The 18,196-nt window shown below is 28.7% G+C and overlaps 1 protein-coding gene across 1 annotated transcript in view; it reads left to right on the top strand.

Moving 5' to 3' along the window:
* IP3K2 (Inositol 1,4,5-triphosphate kinase 2) overlaps positions 1 to 18,196 on the top strand; it is a 260,945-nt gene that overhangs the window by 235,274 nt on the left and 7,475 nt on the right. Inside the window, exons 4-6 of the mRNA XM_089221869.1 lie at positions 8,373 to 8,519; positions 11,823 to 11,950; positions 12,987 to 13,069. Of these exons, the coding sequence (XP_089077995.1) occupies positions 8,373 to 8,519; positions 11,823 to 11,950; positions 12,987 to 13,069 (358 nt within the window). The remainder of the gene's footprint in view (positions 1 to 8,372; positions 8,520 to 11,822; positions 11,951 to 12,986; positions 13,070 to 18,196) is intronic.

The raw sequence follows: 18,196 nt of genomic DNA on the forward strand, positions 1-18,196 counted from the left end.
AATATTTTTTTTTAAATAATCGGGATAAACAAACTAAAATTTGAAAAGGAAAAACGGGAAATTTTACGCACAATCAGTTTTTGACAAAATCGATTTTGGTTTTTGATGTAACTTTAAAACAAATGACCATAGATACATGCAATTTTCACCCAATGTTTATATAAGTATATTTTATCCACCATGCAAAAAATTTTCGACTTAAGTTGAACTATTCATAGGCATTTGAAATTTTCGATAATTATTAATTTTTTTTAAATTAATATTGATAAAAATTTATTTGTTAGGCAGAAAAGCTTGAAAATTTAATAAAAGGCTCTCAACATATTGTTACAATAGCAGTTAAAAAATAAAATAAATTCATAGTCAAAATTCTTTTTTATAAGCATTCAAAGTTTGAATTTTGACAAAATACGTAAAAATCACGAAAATTCACAAATTATTTTAAGCTAGAAATTCATAAAAAAGTTTCCTTTTATATCTAAGATTTGAAAATTTAATACAGGATTCCTTACAAGTTTTTCAATCTTTATCACAAATAAAAAGTCCACCGGAAATTCAAATTAAATTTTTATGAGCATTGGAAATTTAAATTTTTACAACATTGGATTTCCACTGGATTTCACATTTAGTGATTTTCTTATTTTGATGTAATTCTTAATCAAATGACCGCAGATACTTGAAATGTTCACTGAATATTTATATAGGCATTTTCTATATATGATTGAGCTGTTTACTGACATTTTAATTTTTCATATATATTTCATATATCCTATAGACAGATAAACCGTCTCCGCTCAGAACCGTTTTTCGTATACCATGATTTATACATATAGTATCATTGGATTCAAATTTAATTCCATCCGTTATACAGTAACCTACTGTACAACAGAGCGACATCCACGGCTTACCCGCTTTTTGTGTATTTGTGTACCTATAACTAATAGTCTAATAACTGAAATAAAATTATTTTCTTAATTTACTTCTATAATATTGTCTAAATGGTTCTAAAAACCATATTACAAGTTTATAAAATTTAATTGACTTTTGGACTACAACTGCAGATTCATTGAGATAATACGTAGTATTTTAACACAAATAATATATAAGCGTTTCAAATTATAGCACTTCAATGATTCTATAATTATCCACTATTTATTTCCAATTTGACTACCTACACATAAACTAGTAAGAAGCATGCTTTTACCCTCGGACACTAAACGCTAATGACTATGATTCTAAATTTAATTGGGCCAGCTTTGTTGTAACTTAGGTTGAAGTATACGACGGCATACGCATTAACCGTTTTACGTCCGTTCCTTTTAGACCTTATGATGATATTTATAGCACAGCGCCTTAAAGTTCTGAAACCTAATTATTATAATGAAAATTCTATGCCCCAGCGTTATTGTAAAGTTGTAAAGTTGTAAACGTATGCAAAAGGTTGTAAGAAAGCTTAACACAATTATTTATAGTCGTAAACACTTGTATTACATTAAAACAAACATAAAATACTACTCCATTATGGTCCATGTGATAGCCGTAATTGTTCACTCTTCGCGTACGACCATCACACACTGACACTACTGTCGAACCCCATATGTGACAGCAGCGGGACTCTTCTATATACGCACTGCGACGTTGCTGAATAAAATACTAAGTTGCTTCAGTATAATATTTTTGCTTCTCGTGACACTACCTATGTAATAATGGCTATTATACGTGCTAAAACATACATCAACATAATATTGTATCCCTATATATCACTGTTATTAATTATTTGTGTAAATTTACACAAAATGTGTGGCAATACACATTAATAACTAAACCATGTGTTTAAAATTACAATCATTGTGAAGTTAAAATGTATTAACCTATTTGATGTGTAAAATTATTAGTAGGTCATAGTTGAAATTTACTTATCTTTATGATTTGTAAATTTATCTATTATTACGGGTTGATATTATTTACCAACATACGTGACTTGTAATTTCATATTAGTTAGCGGTTAATAGTTAAATAATATACAAGTTAAAATTTAGTAAATTTCAACTGTTACTAATTCTTAAATTGTCTAACTTATAAATGTATATTTACCATAAGTGTAACCGATAATATTAGTTAGTGGTTAATAGTTAAATGTACAGATAAAAAATAAGTGAATTTCAACTGTTATTAATTCTTAAATTTACGAACTCATAAGCGTAAATTTAAGAATTAGTAACAGTTGAAATTTATGCCATTTATATTGTAAATTGAAATTGAACTATGAACTGTAACGTTTACTTATATAGCGGATGTATATTTCATTGGATTTTTCCCAATAACTTATCATAATGAACCTTATTAAATTCAAATTGTTTCAAATTTTAAATGTTAAGAAATTGAAAATCTTTAAATTTACTCACTCTTTAGCAAAACCTTCAAACATCAAAACCCTGCAATCGTAGCCTCATTTTAATAACCTCTGGTTATAACAGAACCTTTGGTATGTAACCAACAAAAATCTCCACAAAGACCTGAATCTACCAACCCACAAATTGTATTCAAAGTTCCTCTAGCATTTCAATCCTAAGACTATCCTCTGCCACTCCATACTATATACATATTATATTATGATGTTAAGGATTAAGAGTATATGACAATTCATTTATTGTGAATACTCATTGTCGCGCACAATGGTCGTGCAAGGTTCGACTAGTCTCACTTTTCAATGTTATTTTCTAGGAACAAAGTATTTGATCTTATTTTATATATGTTTACAGCATACTCAAAATATTGTCTGGTAAAATAGGCGCATAGTGTGCTATGATAAAATCGTGGAGAGGGAAAGATCACAAACCCCTTTTCTTGGTCATTTTTTTAAAATAGTTACCATGAAATAATAATTTATTGTGAACTCGCGATGGAGCGTGAAGTATTTGATGAGGTAGTCAAATTTGGATACTAATAAATAATGTATATAAGTACATAATCAATATTGCTATACATTTTTATGTTTCTTGACAAAATAATATTAAAGTATGAATATAGTTGGGCATAAAATACTCTTAATCTGGGGTCCACCCGCTTTTTACAAAATTAAGTTATTTTTTTTTAAACTAAGCGAACTAGGATATTTTATGTTTAAACTTGTTAGTCGAACGTACGAGTATAATTTGCCAACTTGACGAACTTGTTCACTTAACAGCTGGACTCGAGTTAATTGTTTTCACTAATTTGCTCACCCTTGAGCAATATCACTATCTATACCGTGCTAACCATTAAAGGAAATATTATATTATATGATATGTTTAATGCGTAATATATGCAGAGTATACCTAATATTGGCACATAGTTATATATATGCATGATGCGCGTATGTTTAACGAGCCTGATATAGGTTTTAAACACTGCGTAAACGTAACAAATGTGTTATTATTATTAAAGTGTTGGCAATATTTTTCTTCACTTAGTTTGTTTGCGTTCGTTTGTATAATATATTATATACATTATAGATATACGTATAACGTAGTACTCAATGTCAAATCAATTTATTGCGAAAACACACTGTCGCGCGGAGACACTTTGCGATGCCTTGTTTAAAAAGTGGGATAAAGAATAAGACGAATATCTATCAATTAAATATATAATATAATTTATATATTTATATATTTAATTGATTTCTTACATATTTTATACGTCAGTGAGAGAGTAAACGCAAACAATAGTGATTTGATTTTGATTTTGAAATCCACGTACCTATAATCTATATAATATAGAGACATCTATTTTAATATAATATAACTGTATATTATATATTATACTATAATATTAAAATTCAAAAATGCCCTGAAACGTTGCACATGCGAATAATTAGCCAACATTGAATAGATATTATACCTATTTTTTTTTTTACAAACCGTCTATAGATTGATCAATAGTTTTTTTATACGCCGGTAATTCGATACCAATTTCCATAATATATCAATTGAAAAAAGGCGGGTAAGTCGGGGATGTCGCTCTGCTGAACAGTATAGGTTACAAATGGGTGACTGTAATGGATGGAATTAAATTTGAATCCAATGATATTATATCATTGTATACGAAAAACGATTCTGATCAAAGAAGGTTTTTCTGTCTAGGATATATTATAAATTATTAAAAATTTTCAAACCTTAGATTTAAAAAGAAAATTTTTTATGAATTTCTAGTTTGAAATAATTTGCGAATTTTCGTGATTTTCGTGATTTTTACATATGTTGTCAAAATTCAAACTTTGAATGCTTGTAAAAAAAAATTGTGACTACGCATTTCTTTTATTTTTTAATTGCTATTGTAAAAATATGATAGGAGCCATGTATTAAATTTTAAAATCTTAGATATAAAAGGAACATTTTTTATGAATTTCTAGCATAAAATAATTTAGGAATTTTCTTGATTTTTACGTATGTTGTGAAAATTCAAACTTTGAATCCTTGTAAAAAAAAATTGTGACCATGAATTTATTTTATTTTTCAACTGCTATTGTTAAAATGTGTAAGAAGCCTTGTATTAAATTTTCAAGTTTTTCTACCGAACAAATACATTTGTATCGATATTTATAGAAAAAAAAAACTAAAAAAGTTGAAAAATTGAAAAATTAAATGTCAGTAAACAGCTCAAAACAAATCTAAATATTTTGAAAATTTTATCAAATATAGAAAATATCTATATAAACATTCAGTGAAAATTTCAAATATCTGCGGTCATTTGTTTTAGACTTTTAGAGTTACACCAAAATAAGAAAATCACTAAATGTGAAATCCAGTGGAAATCCAATGTTGTAAAAATTTAAATTTCAAATGCTCATAAAAATTAAATTTGAATTTCCGGTGGAATTTTTATTTGTGATGAAGATTGACAAACTTGTAAGGAATCTTGTATTAAATTTTCAAATCTTAGATTTAAAAAGAACATTTTTTATGAATTTCTACCTTAAAATAATTTGGTAAAATCAATACATTCATCACTCCGCTCAGAATCTAAAATAAAAACACACATCATGATAAAATCAATTCATTCATCGCTCCGCTCAGAATCTAAAATAAGATTATTATTATATTTTGTCAGATTAGTGGTTGATGTATCGCATTTACCTATTTCCGCTATAATAGAGAAAAAATCTAAGAAATATTTTATCAATTGATTTTAAGACAGTTGTTATAGCCTTATAGGTAATGAATGTTTCTTTCTTTGAGTAGTTTGATAATTGTACGATTGATGACGAATGACAAATTACCTACATTATTCAACGTATGTCGTTTTAATAATGTTTACTAACTTGACCGGACCCGTAAAACGAACGTATGGATATATATTTTTATATAGTTGGTCGTTAATAATTATATTTAGTGTTTAGGCATATTTAGGATCTTTTTTAGGATATAGCCATAATATAGGAAAGTCTTTAGTCTAAAAGATATGACATGTATGATATGTATGTAAAAACCGACTTACCTTTATATTATAGATTATTTTTGCCGTGATCAGAAACCTTATGACGAAAAACCATCAATATTGATTCGATGTGATACTTTCACGATTTTGATGGTGCCATAGTGTAATCTGATTACCAAGGCAATAAGTATGTTGCTGTCATAAAATACGTAAGGTTAGGAAAATGTTCGTTAAATTGCTAATCTGTAAAATACAAAATATTTTTTCTTTTGAACGTTTTCTTATAGAGTTATGGATAAACAATAAATATTATACGTATATGAGTCTTTCAATGATATAACAATGACAAAAATAGAAATACAAACATAATGTAGAAATTGTAAAAAAACTAAGGTATCACTACCGTTCACAACGTTAGTTAACACTAATTGATGACCCATTTAAATCTATAATTTTGGATAGCTATACATATAGAAATGATCTTATATTAAAATATCATTGAAATCCGTATCCTATCAATATGACTTGAGAGCTCTGCTTCTATTTATAGTTAAACAGCTTCTGTATTTCGACTTTCGGAGTTCGTGTTTACTTCTGGAATAAGTTTTAGGTAATATAGCTATAATAAACACATGTCTGTATTAGCAGTGGCGTAATTAGGATTTTGGATTGGTGGGGGGGGGGGATCCCGGCACATCTGCACTATCGTGAGCGGCTGACTCTTTTTTGTCTTTTATCTACACAATATGCATAAGCAGTTAAAATATTATTATCATATAATATTATGTTTACATAGGTACACGTACACTAGTCAGGTTTACTTGCATGGCAAATGAGCGTTGTACAATGAACCGTAACATCTGAAATTAATATTAATTAAGCAAGTTCGTAATATTATGATTTATAGTTATATTATACTTATCACTGCAACTGAAACCAGAGTAAGACTAGGTAATCATTCTTAGAAAAGAGATGTTCTACTATCAAATACCTGTTGATCGCTGTAGCGAAATCGACTTTTTTTAAAATCAAAATTATCTAAATTCAGAATGGTAAAATATGCAGTTGTTCCAAATAGTATGTCTGCTAATCGGAGTTGTCTTACAAGGGAAAGCTTCTCTGTTTTACAATTTAAAACTTGTTAATTTATATAGTTATAGTGTATATAGTAATATTATTTGTAGGTGTATTGTATGTTTTATTGTTTTTTATTTTATTATATTTACGTAAGATTGTCATTATTATTCACAGTCGTTGTAATCGAGGCCGGCATGTTTAAAGTATAAATGTTTGTTTTTAATCATTCGTGTAATGTTCATACAAAATGTCAGATGTGCTTAAACGATTATCGCCATTCATTCACCACGTATGATATCGTGTGTCATAATAAAATATACGTCCTTATAACATATATGCGTTTTGTGCCTCGTATCACAAGTAAATAATTGTTGGGGAGAATATTATATTTATAAATTAATGCTCATCTGAAGTATACCTCTTCAGCTAAAAGCCTAAAATATAAGAGCGTTTTTTGATGTCTATATTATACAGTTATTCATTTAACGTGGACTTATTGTAATGTCTTAGGAATTGCGAGAAATTCTGAAACATATTTTTGTTTTGTTTCATCATTTCAATTATCCATTCTTTTTCGATCATCGTGCATGTTTGGTTGAGATTAGATTTTTATACTTTTAAATGCCTTTTTATTTACCGATATATTACCGTTATTATTCACGTTTGGCCAAATCGTACCTAATATATACATATATTATAATACAAGATGTAACAGTTGATAGAACTGACTTATGGAATAATTTTTGTTAAATATTTTTTATTTATTTATTTATTGTTTTTGTTCATTAAGTAACCCCAGTGCTACATGTTACATTTTTTTTTTTATTATTTAGTACTGAAAATAAAAAAAAAGTTTGGATTAACTAAAAATAGCCTATATTTGTGAATCTGATTATAAAAACAATTTTGATGGTAAAATGATTTATGTAAGTCAAATAGCTTATTTTTTAGAATAGTAATTTTTGCGATAAAATTAATTTAGAACTTTTAAAAAACTATGATTTTTGAGAATTTGCTGACATGAGTATATTTCTTAAATTATTTACTTATTATATTATTATAATATTAACAATTTTTGTCAGGTCTTTCTATTACATCTTGTATATACACACAAGTCACTATGTGTAGTATAGATAGGTTTAGGCATATTCATCGCTCATCGGCTTAGCCTATCGTCAATGTGTTAAATAATAACGCATCAAACGCCTGTAAGACAAAACACAAACATACGTCATAGGTACGCATAAGTACGGAAAGTCACTCGATTGTGACGTACAATAAATCGTCATATACATATTACATATATCGTTTTGGAATAGAATATAATATTTTATTATATCCTATAGTTGCGCGTATCGCATTACTAATCGGTACGAAGGTGCACCGCAGCGATCGTGTTCGAAAATCGTTATTATTGTAATTGTATGGTACAACACATCAGTTATAGGTATAGGTACATTAATCGTTGATTGACATTTTCTATTTAATTCCACACGAGGAATTTGCTACGCTCAAATGATCTATTCCTACACGTAGTTATAAGTATGTAAGTGATATTTTTTCGACGACTAATTTTACAAGGTATGAATCGAACTTTAGTTTTCACGAACTCTGCAATCTTGATTTTTTTCTTGGACTTTTTAAATATTTCGAATTTTAAACTTTAATCAGATAACGATACAGTTATAAAACTGTGTTAACTGATAAAAAGGGTAATGCGAGAAATAAAAACAGAATTTTAGGTTAGGAAGGAATTAAAATTAATTCTAGTTCATAATATCATGTTGAAATATTTTATGAATACCATACCTTTATACGTATATATAATGAATATAATAATATGAATAACGTGTTTTTTTGTTTTTTTATCGTTTCTACAGGTAATTTCAAAGCCGGTCCGGAACCTGGTACGATCCTCAAGAAACTCTGTCCCAAGGAACAGTTGTGCTTCCAAGTGCTGATGAAGGACGTGCTGAGACCATACGTTCCCGAATACAAGGGTCACTTGACCACCGACGACGGAGACCGTATCCTTTTCCGAATTCAATAAATCAACTATTGAATATAGTATAGCGTACCTATTAATAAGTATATGCATTATTTTCGCAAAATCTCGAAAAAGTTATCAGTGCTCAATTAAAAAGCAAATTTGTTTTGTACTCACTCATAGTAATAATTCAAGTAGGTACGAATATTATAATATTATATAATAATTACTAATTACGTTATTTTATTACGATAAAAATAAAATTTGAGTTTTTAATTTTTCAGTTAACTTATTTCACATTGCGTATAACAATGATATTATGTATTCGAGCGTTTTCATTTTTTTAAGAATGTACATTCAATTCACTAATGAGTTCTTCTATACAATTCCCGAGCCCCCGGTCTAAGGAGATACCAATGCATATTATTATTATTACGCACGTCGAGATCAAATACAATAAGCGTATTGTTGTAACCCGATCGTACCTAATGGATGTATAGTGTTATGATGTATAATATTATTCTTTTTAAATTACATTTTGTTATTATCATTATTATTATTATTATTATTATTATTATTATTATTATTATTATCTAGTCAAACGTTTTCAAACCAAACTAAAATATATATTATAGACATATTATGTATTATACGCTATACACTATATACAACAAGCGTTGAGCCCGGCAACCTCCACTAGGCTGAGTATTTTACGTCCACACGCACACACAAACCTGCGAATGTTATACACATCAAGCACTACTGTCAGCTCCATCGCAAGTCCATGACCTATACTCTGTTTAATGTAAAATTGACTTAAATTGTTGTTTTATAAAACAGTAGCGGTTGTGAATAATTATCATTATTAATTGTTGGCATTAATATTCCGATGAAATACGTTTGTTCTTCCGTGCGCTCGGTTTGATGGCCGTGTCGCGCCCAAATCCGCGCCCAGCTCGACACGATAAGGATGCGCAACAAGACGGTGACGTTGTCGCAATAATAAAATATGATTTATCGCCTAGGTCGATTTTCAATCTATGTTTCTTAATATGATACCTTGTCTTAGCATGTAGATTTTATGGGTCGGACGGGTTTCCTGTATGACTACCTATATAGAATATAGATCATTATTCATTTTTAAATTAAATCGACGATTTGAAAATATGCACATGAACCTATATTCACGCCTAATTTGGTCCAAAAATAACCAATAGAGTTTGAAAAATTAAAATTGAATTCTAATTCCAGTTTGATTTCTCTGAAAAAAATTTCATGATATGAATGATAAATTACGCTACGTCATTTGTACATATCATTTTTAAATCACATACCAATTATGATTAAATTTCACTCATTTTAATTTTGTTTACGCTATTGTATTATACTAATAAGGCATTAGAATCAATATTTAAAGATAAAATTGATGGAAATTTGTAATAATATTACTTCAAATTACGAACGCTTAAAGCCTTTTGCCAATTTAAACATATCAATGATTTATTGTTTTCCATGCATTGCAGAAAATATAAAGTACCTACCTACACTACGTTTTATGGATGTGTCTTCTCACACGATGTCATATTCTGATTTTTGACGTTATATCTATGACTTCTCGGAATTTCAGGTAATAGTTTTTCGCGAAAACTCAACTCTTTTTTATACATTTTAGTACAGTATACACAATAAGGTATTTTTACATGGTACCTATCATCATCCGTACAAAAAATATCGTCATGAATACAATATGTCCGTCTCGTGGCCTATATGTTATATATTGTTATTACATTTTGTAGTAATTTCGTCTATTATTTTTAAGCTAATTTTCTACGTATTTTAAATACTAACTATATGTAATAACTTCTGTATTATATTTACCTCTCAGGGTGGCCTTGACGGGCGATTTCAATTGGACAATTTGTTTTTGTGCAACACTCGAATTAACAAAAACAGCTTATATTTATAAAGCGTGGAAGCGTCTGAGTGTCCAAGCACACCAGCATTTGCATTTAATCACCTCAGAGTTCGCATTTATTTTAATTAAACTTTGATATTATCATATACCAGGTTATTGGAGTAGTTTTTATCTGTAGGTCTAAGTCCACTAGATCTAATACACATGATATGTGCGTCAAAGCAATCAAATCTGAGTAAATTTCCAGTATTTTTTCGCGTTTTGTGTCCGTTTCAAATGCCTATTCAAATAGACCTCGATCACTTGACCAATCTAACGAATCGCATATAGCATTTCATGAAGTATGGACAAACCTGGTGACGATCAATTTATATGGTAGTTATAATGTGATTTATATCATCTATATATTATAATTAAGCTCAAAGCAGTCACTATTATTACCTCGAGGGAGGTTATTGTTGAAAAACAGAGGTTCGAATCTCCACAAAAAACTCCTTAAGTAGTACAAATCAGGAATTTGAAAATTTGTTCTTGTGTATATATTTAAAAATTCAATAAATCAGATTTTGAATAACTGGCGTCGAATGTCTTTGAACGGCTCTATAATATTACCTATATGTCATTTTTTAAAATAAATATTAACTGTAGATGTATATATAGAAACATAACAGCGCGCCAAAAAAACATAAAAATTATTTATTGATTGCATTAGTCGGTTTGTGACGGAGATTTCTTACAATAATAATAATGCAAATTCGTAATTGTATATTTTCACGTGGTCAAAGAACAGTAATTTTCAAACGTTGTACCTATTATACGCACTGCGGTGACGACGAAATCCAGAATTTCGAGAGGATCGAAATACACGTCATGAGTGTGGGTTTTCCGTGTACGTTCGCGTTTATATAATATTTAAAAAATGACGATTCTATAAAATATTATTACAATATGCAAACCTATTAGACGACGTATACGTTGCATTCCAGTGTTAATCTGTGACACCATAAAAAACTTATAATTATTTTTTTTTTTTATTATCAGCGTTGCAAAAAATGACACCGACTTGGAGCAGGTTTTATTATATATTGGAGCCTATTGATGAAATCGGAATCCTAACTTCATGTACCTGCGTCATAATTAGACGGCCCGCATAGAACGTTCGACAATCGTCCGCAGTAGTCCCCGTCATAAATCCTCTTACAAACTTAATATAAATAATACGCGCTCTATAGGTATAAATATATATGAACCAAGAAGTGCTGATAAAATATGTGCAACAATTACTTATACTTATAATGATGTATGTAACTTTTACTATAGGTAACACTCGCGATTTACGTGTCTCGATGTATCATAATATGTATCGATATATATGATGATAATATATTATATTAGAGATTTATTTTTTCCGTGACTCCCACACCGCAGTATATCTTCAGCTAGAAGACTTGTTGGGTGACTTCACTTCGCCGTGCGTCATGGACTGCAAAATCGGTGTCAGGACATATCTAGAAGAAGAACTGGCGAAAGCCAAAGAGAAACCCAAATTGAGAAAAGTGAGCACAAGCGACTCTATGCAATATTATTTTTTACCAGCTGCTGGTGATTCTTTTATCGAAGAGCACGTCTTAATATTTCAATAACTAAAACAACGTTTTGAAAAATATTTTTTCTTAAATTTTAGGTTGTCTTAAAACAGATCGTATTTTTATTATTTTTCACCTTTACTATTTTTTCAAGTTCTTTACTTTTTTTTAATGACAATACGCATTTTAATATTTATATTCCTATAAACATTTTTATTTTGAGTTTTTCGTTATAAAAATCATATTTTGGAAGAGTTCAGTGGTCGTTAAATATTTATAAAACTCATGATATACTCATTCGAAAATCAAATTTTATACACCGCAAAGTACACCGAAAACCTATTGAAAAATGAGAATGATAAAAATATTAAACGACTAAAAATATTGTGTTTAAGAGGACGCTACACCCGCATGTGTTGTCTCCGTCTTACAAGTGCGTAACATTGCAAAAACTGTTTCGCACGGGAAAGAACCGAGAAGGCTACAGTTATAACTAAGAAACGAAATTTTCACCACAGATAAAAGGGAATCTCGACTGTGCAACGTTGTTTTCAATTTTTCGATATCACAAATAGAAAAAAAGTTCTTATTGTTTCAAAATTCATTAATTTTGCGTTTTTCAAAATCGAATAACTTTTATTTCAGTTCTAATATCAAAAAAATAAAAACAACGTTGCACAGTCGAGATTCCCTTTTATCTGTGGTGAGAATTTCGTTTCTTAGTTATGACTGTAGCCTTTTCGGTTCTTTCCCGCGCGAAACAGTTTTTGCAATGTTACGTTCTTGTAAGACGGAGACAACACATGCGGGTGTAGCGTCCTCTTAATATAATATTTCGTTTTGGAAATTAATAACGAGTGTTATTCGATAAAATAATTACTCGATAGGTATACTACCTATTTATTTCTCGCATATTATCATTCTTAATAATATAAAACATTACTATTATTATTATTATTATTATTATTGAAAATGTATGCTTGTGCGTGTGTCGCTATGTTTATAGGACATGTACGAAAAAATGATTCAGATCGACCCGAACGCACCATCAGAGGAGGAACACCGGCTGAAGGGTGTGACAAAGCCCAGGTGAGAAATATAATATTATAATATTTTTCACTAATCGTTTTCGCGTCCCATAATTGGAATAATTATTATTATTATACTTATAATATAGTGAGTGGTGAATTAAATCGTTGCTGTAGACTAGATTTATTTGTAAGATTTAAATTTCGCGTGTGTGCGCAAAATATGCACCTCTTTCAAACGCAACCACGAAAACTCTAGAGGTTCGCGAGTCTCTTAATAATAATAATATGTAGTTATAATTATATTGTAATTTATAGCAGCCGAACGAGTTTGCATATAATATAATAATATATATATGTATACGGGTAATATTATGATATATAATATGCGAGGTCGGTTGTGCTGTCGCCGAAAAGAATGATTTCTAACGCCTTTCTTTGCTCGAGAAAAAACGCGTCGTACACAATTATAATCATACGATGTATAGTAATAATAATAATAATATTCGTTTCAATTGCTCGCTCACACCAAGCTCTGCTATATATATACGTAGTGTAAATTGTATTATATATATAATATTATATTGAATTATTGCTATATAATAAAATTAAGCACATAATATATGTCTTAATAGCCCTCGCGTATTTTGTATTTTTCCAAAACTAGGCGTCATGTAATATTATGAATCAATATAGTCTGTTGAAAATCGCGAATTTTGCTTTCGCGTGTGTATTAATACTCATAATTGGTGATGAATTCATATATATTTTTCTTGCAGTCGGGTACATCTATATTATCCCTAATAAATTGGACATGTTTGATACAATAAATCATTAAAAATATAATGGTAGGTACTCTAAATTTTTACAAAAAAGTTTTATTTTTCAATCATTCTTTAAGATTTAATGAGTATTTTGTTTAAGGATGACCTAAGTTTATAATTTAATTGCCGAGAAGAGAATATTTTATTTATTTATGTTTTTTTTTATTGATCAAAGTACATCAACAACTAGGGCATTAGTAAAAGAAATTTTTTTGTTACATTTTTAGTATTTTAAGTATAAATTGTCTATATTAAATTAAATTGTACAATTCTGTTTTTTTAAGAATAAAATGTTATTTATTTTTAATGTTGATGTAATGTGTCAAAACCCTACACATCATTACACATATATCTAATAAGAAATGGCAACAGATTGGATTATATTTTAAAAATTTAACGTTATATCAATACTGTTTTGATGGAAACTTTATAAAAAAAAAACACAAAAATGTATGAGAAAACAAGTGTTTTTAGTTAAATGAGTATCAATTAGTATTATAATTAGTATTAGTTTTTTTTATCTAGATGTACCTTTAGAGAACGTTTGGCCGTGTGACGTCCAGCGATACTTCCAATTTCTTATGTGCGTATAACTATCAAGTGGTATAAGAAATAACCGTATGTTATGTGTGACGTGTGTACCTATATCATTATCAATGAATAAAAATATTTGATTAATAATAATATATAATATTAGGCAAGTATAAAATATGTTGACCCAACGAGCCGCTGTTTAATCGAATTTTTTACTACATTATACTCGCACCATATATAATGTATTATGTATTATTGATATGATATTATGTGCAATGACGATTAAATAGGAAGCCTACCTACTTGTAATAAGATAATTATTAAATTATCATATTGTCCTACCTTCTTCGTCTTCTTTTGTTATAGTTCCTGTTCAATCACGTTCGTGATAACCCAGAGCATATTATCTTTAGAATTATCGATGTCGGATGAAAAATACAGACTACGAAAACGAGCAAATTCTTTCTCGTCGGTGCCACGTTAAATGCGAGTTTCGTCGATGTAAAAAATCATTCATAATATTTATACGCACGTGGTTACCGAATTACGCACATCTTAACTTCGTGTTACGTACCTACCGATACTCGGTTGTAGTCATCGATCATTTAAAAAACGACCAAAACCATTAATATATAACACAAGTATACCAAAATATATTAACCAATAAAATATATTATAAATTAAATTTTAAGTGTTTTATATTGGATAGGTTTAAAAATTTTAAATAGCAAATCAAAAATAGTACTAGCCTACCCTTGACGTTTGTTAAATATTTAAATTATTTTTCTTATATTTAATTTTATTTAACTTGGTATGAGACAAAACAATTTATTTTGATGAAAATCAAACAATACCGATGTGGGTTTTGTAATATGACAATAATATGTTTTACGTAATGCCATGCAGTTTTTCTGCAAAAACAAAAATGTATAGGAATCCCGTTTCCACTCAAAATACTGTTTCTATATAATATATCTGACTAACCACTGTATAATCAATTGTATTATTAATAATTTTGATTACCAATTGTTTCTATATCATACATTATCTATTCTTACATAAATGTCTTGCTGAAAACATTGATCAAAATTGTTCAAAAAAAATCGCATTTTGATTACACTTGAATAATTCCAAATTAAAATTTCAAAAACAAAAAAAGGTCAAATATTCTAGTCCAACATCGGAGTGCGATTTCACACTACATATTCTATTTTATGAAAGAAAGAAAATGAATGGTAAAGTATTATTGTAGGGGTGAAAATATTATTTGATAAGAACAACGACAATAAAAGAAGTCCAATGCTAATAATATAACTATTTTGATTAATATTATCGATCTGCGTAAGCTTGTTTTTGAAGTGACGTTATATAACATAATAATTAATAATGTTTTATATAATATTTATAAGTATAAATGTGATTATGAGTGACAAAGTTAACAAACTACAGCTCTGTTGTGGCGGAATCTTAAATGTGAAACACAATAATGTAAAATACATCGTTATACTCGAATAATTTTATTTTATTGCAACAATGTAATAAAATACTAATACTAAGTTAGATTTTTTTCCTTAATCAACAAATGCTCAAAATTGAATAGCCTATAGGGTTGACTGTACAGAATGACTCACTAAGCATGCTCACCATAACTTTTTCTTTTATTTAATAATATTATTCAATCGCTACAGTAAAGAGTTAATTGAATATGAAATTTAAGTAGGTATAAATATTTTAAAATAAAATTATAATGAGTATAATGTATATATATTTATAAATTTAAAAAATCAGAATTTGAACAAACAATTAATTAATTAATGAAAAAACCCGATTATTATTTATTCAGATGCGAATCACTCTGTATAATATGCGGTTCGAGTGCGATCGGAGTCATCATCACGTGATATTATAAAGACGTCGCACCGTAAACGTACATAAATATGAAATTACGTTTGATGTATACTTCCTATATATTATAGTACACGCGTAACGTATTATTATTATTATTATTATAGATTTCTTATCTCGCCTTATTTGTACTGGTACGTGTTGTTGTAACCGTCGTGTATAATGTTATTAAAATATAGTGTGTAATAATTGATTAGGCATAGTTTCCTATTCCATACAGATGATTCGTGTGTTGCTGCGATTTCGAGCGTAAATATACCGTAAAAAAAAAATTAAAGATATATAATCGCATAGCAAGTACCAAGTATCATTATATCACATACGTATTAATGTATTATCTATGATAATCGGTGCTTAAATTTAAAAATAACGAGTGTCTATCGTTTTTACATTCCATTTGGCGACATTTGGATGTTAAAAAGGGTGTGCTTAAATTTTAATGTTATTTTGATTTTTTATAACATGTTGAACTTAAAGTATTGTATTTTTAATTTTTAGATTTAAGTTCAACATGTTAAAAACAAAAAATAAAATTTTAAAAATAGTTGACATTTAACATGAGGATTAGTTGAATTACTGAAATAAATTTAATACTAATTAATGCGTTTTTAATATGTATAACAAAACATTTCAGGGAAATATATTAACTATAGTTCAGAGAGACCACTTTGACGGTTCATTGTTGTAAAGTTTAAAAAAAAAAAATTGAATTGAATTGGAATAATGAGAAATGTCATATTGTCATAACTCATAGGTCAAATAAATAAAGAACAAACCCTGTTTTTCATGTAGTTATTTCATTTTTCGTTACATAACATTAGTATTGTGTAACATTATATTTATTTATAGTTGAATCGTAATTTTAAAAATTATGTTATTGATATAGTTTGTTTAATAGTTGTTCGAATTTTTCGTTTTTCGTTTTTCGTTTAACTAACAAAAAAAAGCAATAATTTTTCGTCATGAAGTTATAAATAATAAATTATAAAAATCGTAGTACCTACATTATATTAATATATATCGCTGCATAATATTATAATATATTAATACCTTAATATACGTACATGATATTGTAATGTTTATAATGTGACGTATATATTATTCATGTGTGTAAGAATATATTTTATTGTAGTGCTCTTTACTATTATACGATGAACAACAATAACAATGTGAACATCGTTATGTGTGTTGTATTCTATTTGTCTACGTGAATAATATTACGTTATAGACATTTGACTATTGGCCGTTGAGTTATCGCATACGTAAATAATTGGGTCGTTCGCTCAAAGTATTATAGGTCACGATTATGTCTATCTATCGTGTTATTATTGTTCGATAGCTACCGTGTGGATGATTTTGTTATATATTATAATACGCATAATGTAGTCATATACTATCGTCCGAAATTTTTGATGCGAATATTCCGTTTCCGGGCGTCTTCCGCTTTTATATGGATCGTCTCTCATCGGCGCCGGGACAGCGCAAATCAATATACGTGTGTGGGTGCTTAACCATATAGGTGTAGTACGCCTCCAAAAGGCATAAAATATTCATACTCCGACATCCTGTAATTATGATAATATATTGTATATTTTGTTACGTAATAGGTATCTTAATAATATTGGATTATGTACAAGGATGAAAACACCGAACATTTCATTTATATCCACCGATAAATCAGTATATAAAGTTAGGTTGAGTATACAATAATCGTTACAGTGACCGCGTGTGTGGACCGTGTGGTATATACCTAAATATATAGGTAATAGGTGTACAGAGTGATTCACCGCCAAGCATGGTCGTGTTTCGCTTGTTAAAATCCTGATTTTTCAAATTTTCAAGTAAATAACCTACCAGTTGTATTATTACCCTTTCACTGCTGTTGACGTGTATACATGTCAAAGCACCTACTGTTGTATGCTGTG

This window comes from Diuraphis noxia, unplaced genomic scaffold, assembly GCF_037042655.1.
Source record: "Diuraphis noxia isolate RWA-SAM2 unplaced genomic scaffold, SU_Dnox_SAM2 contig0003, whole genome shotgun sequence".
Taxonomy (NCBI): Eukaryota; Metazoa; Arthropoda; class Insecta; order Hemiptera; family Aphididae; genus Diuraphis; species Diuraphis noxia.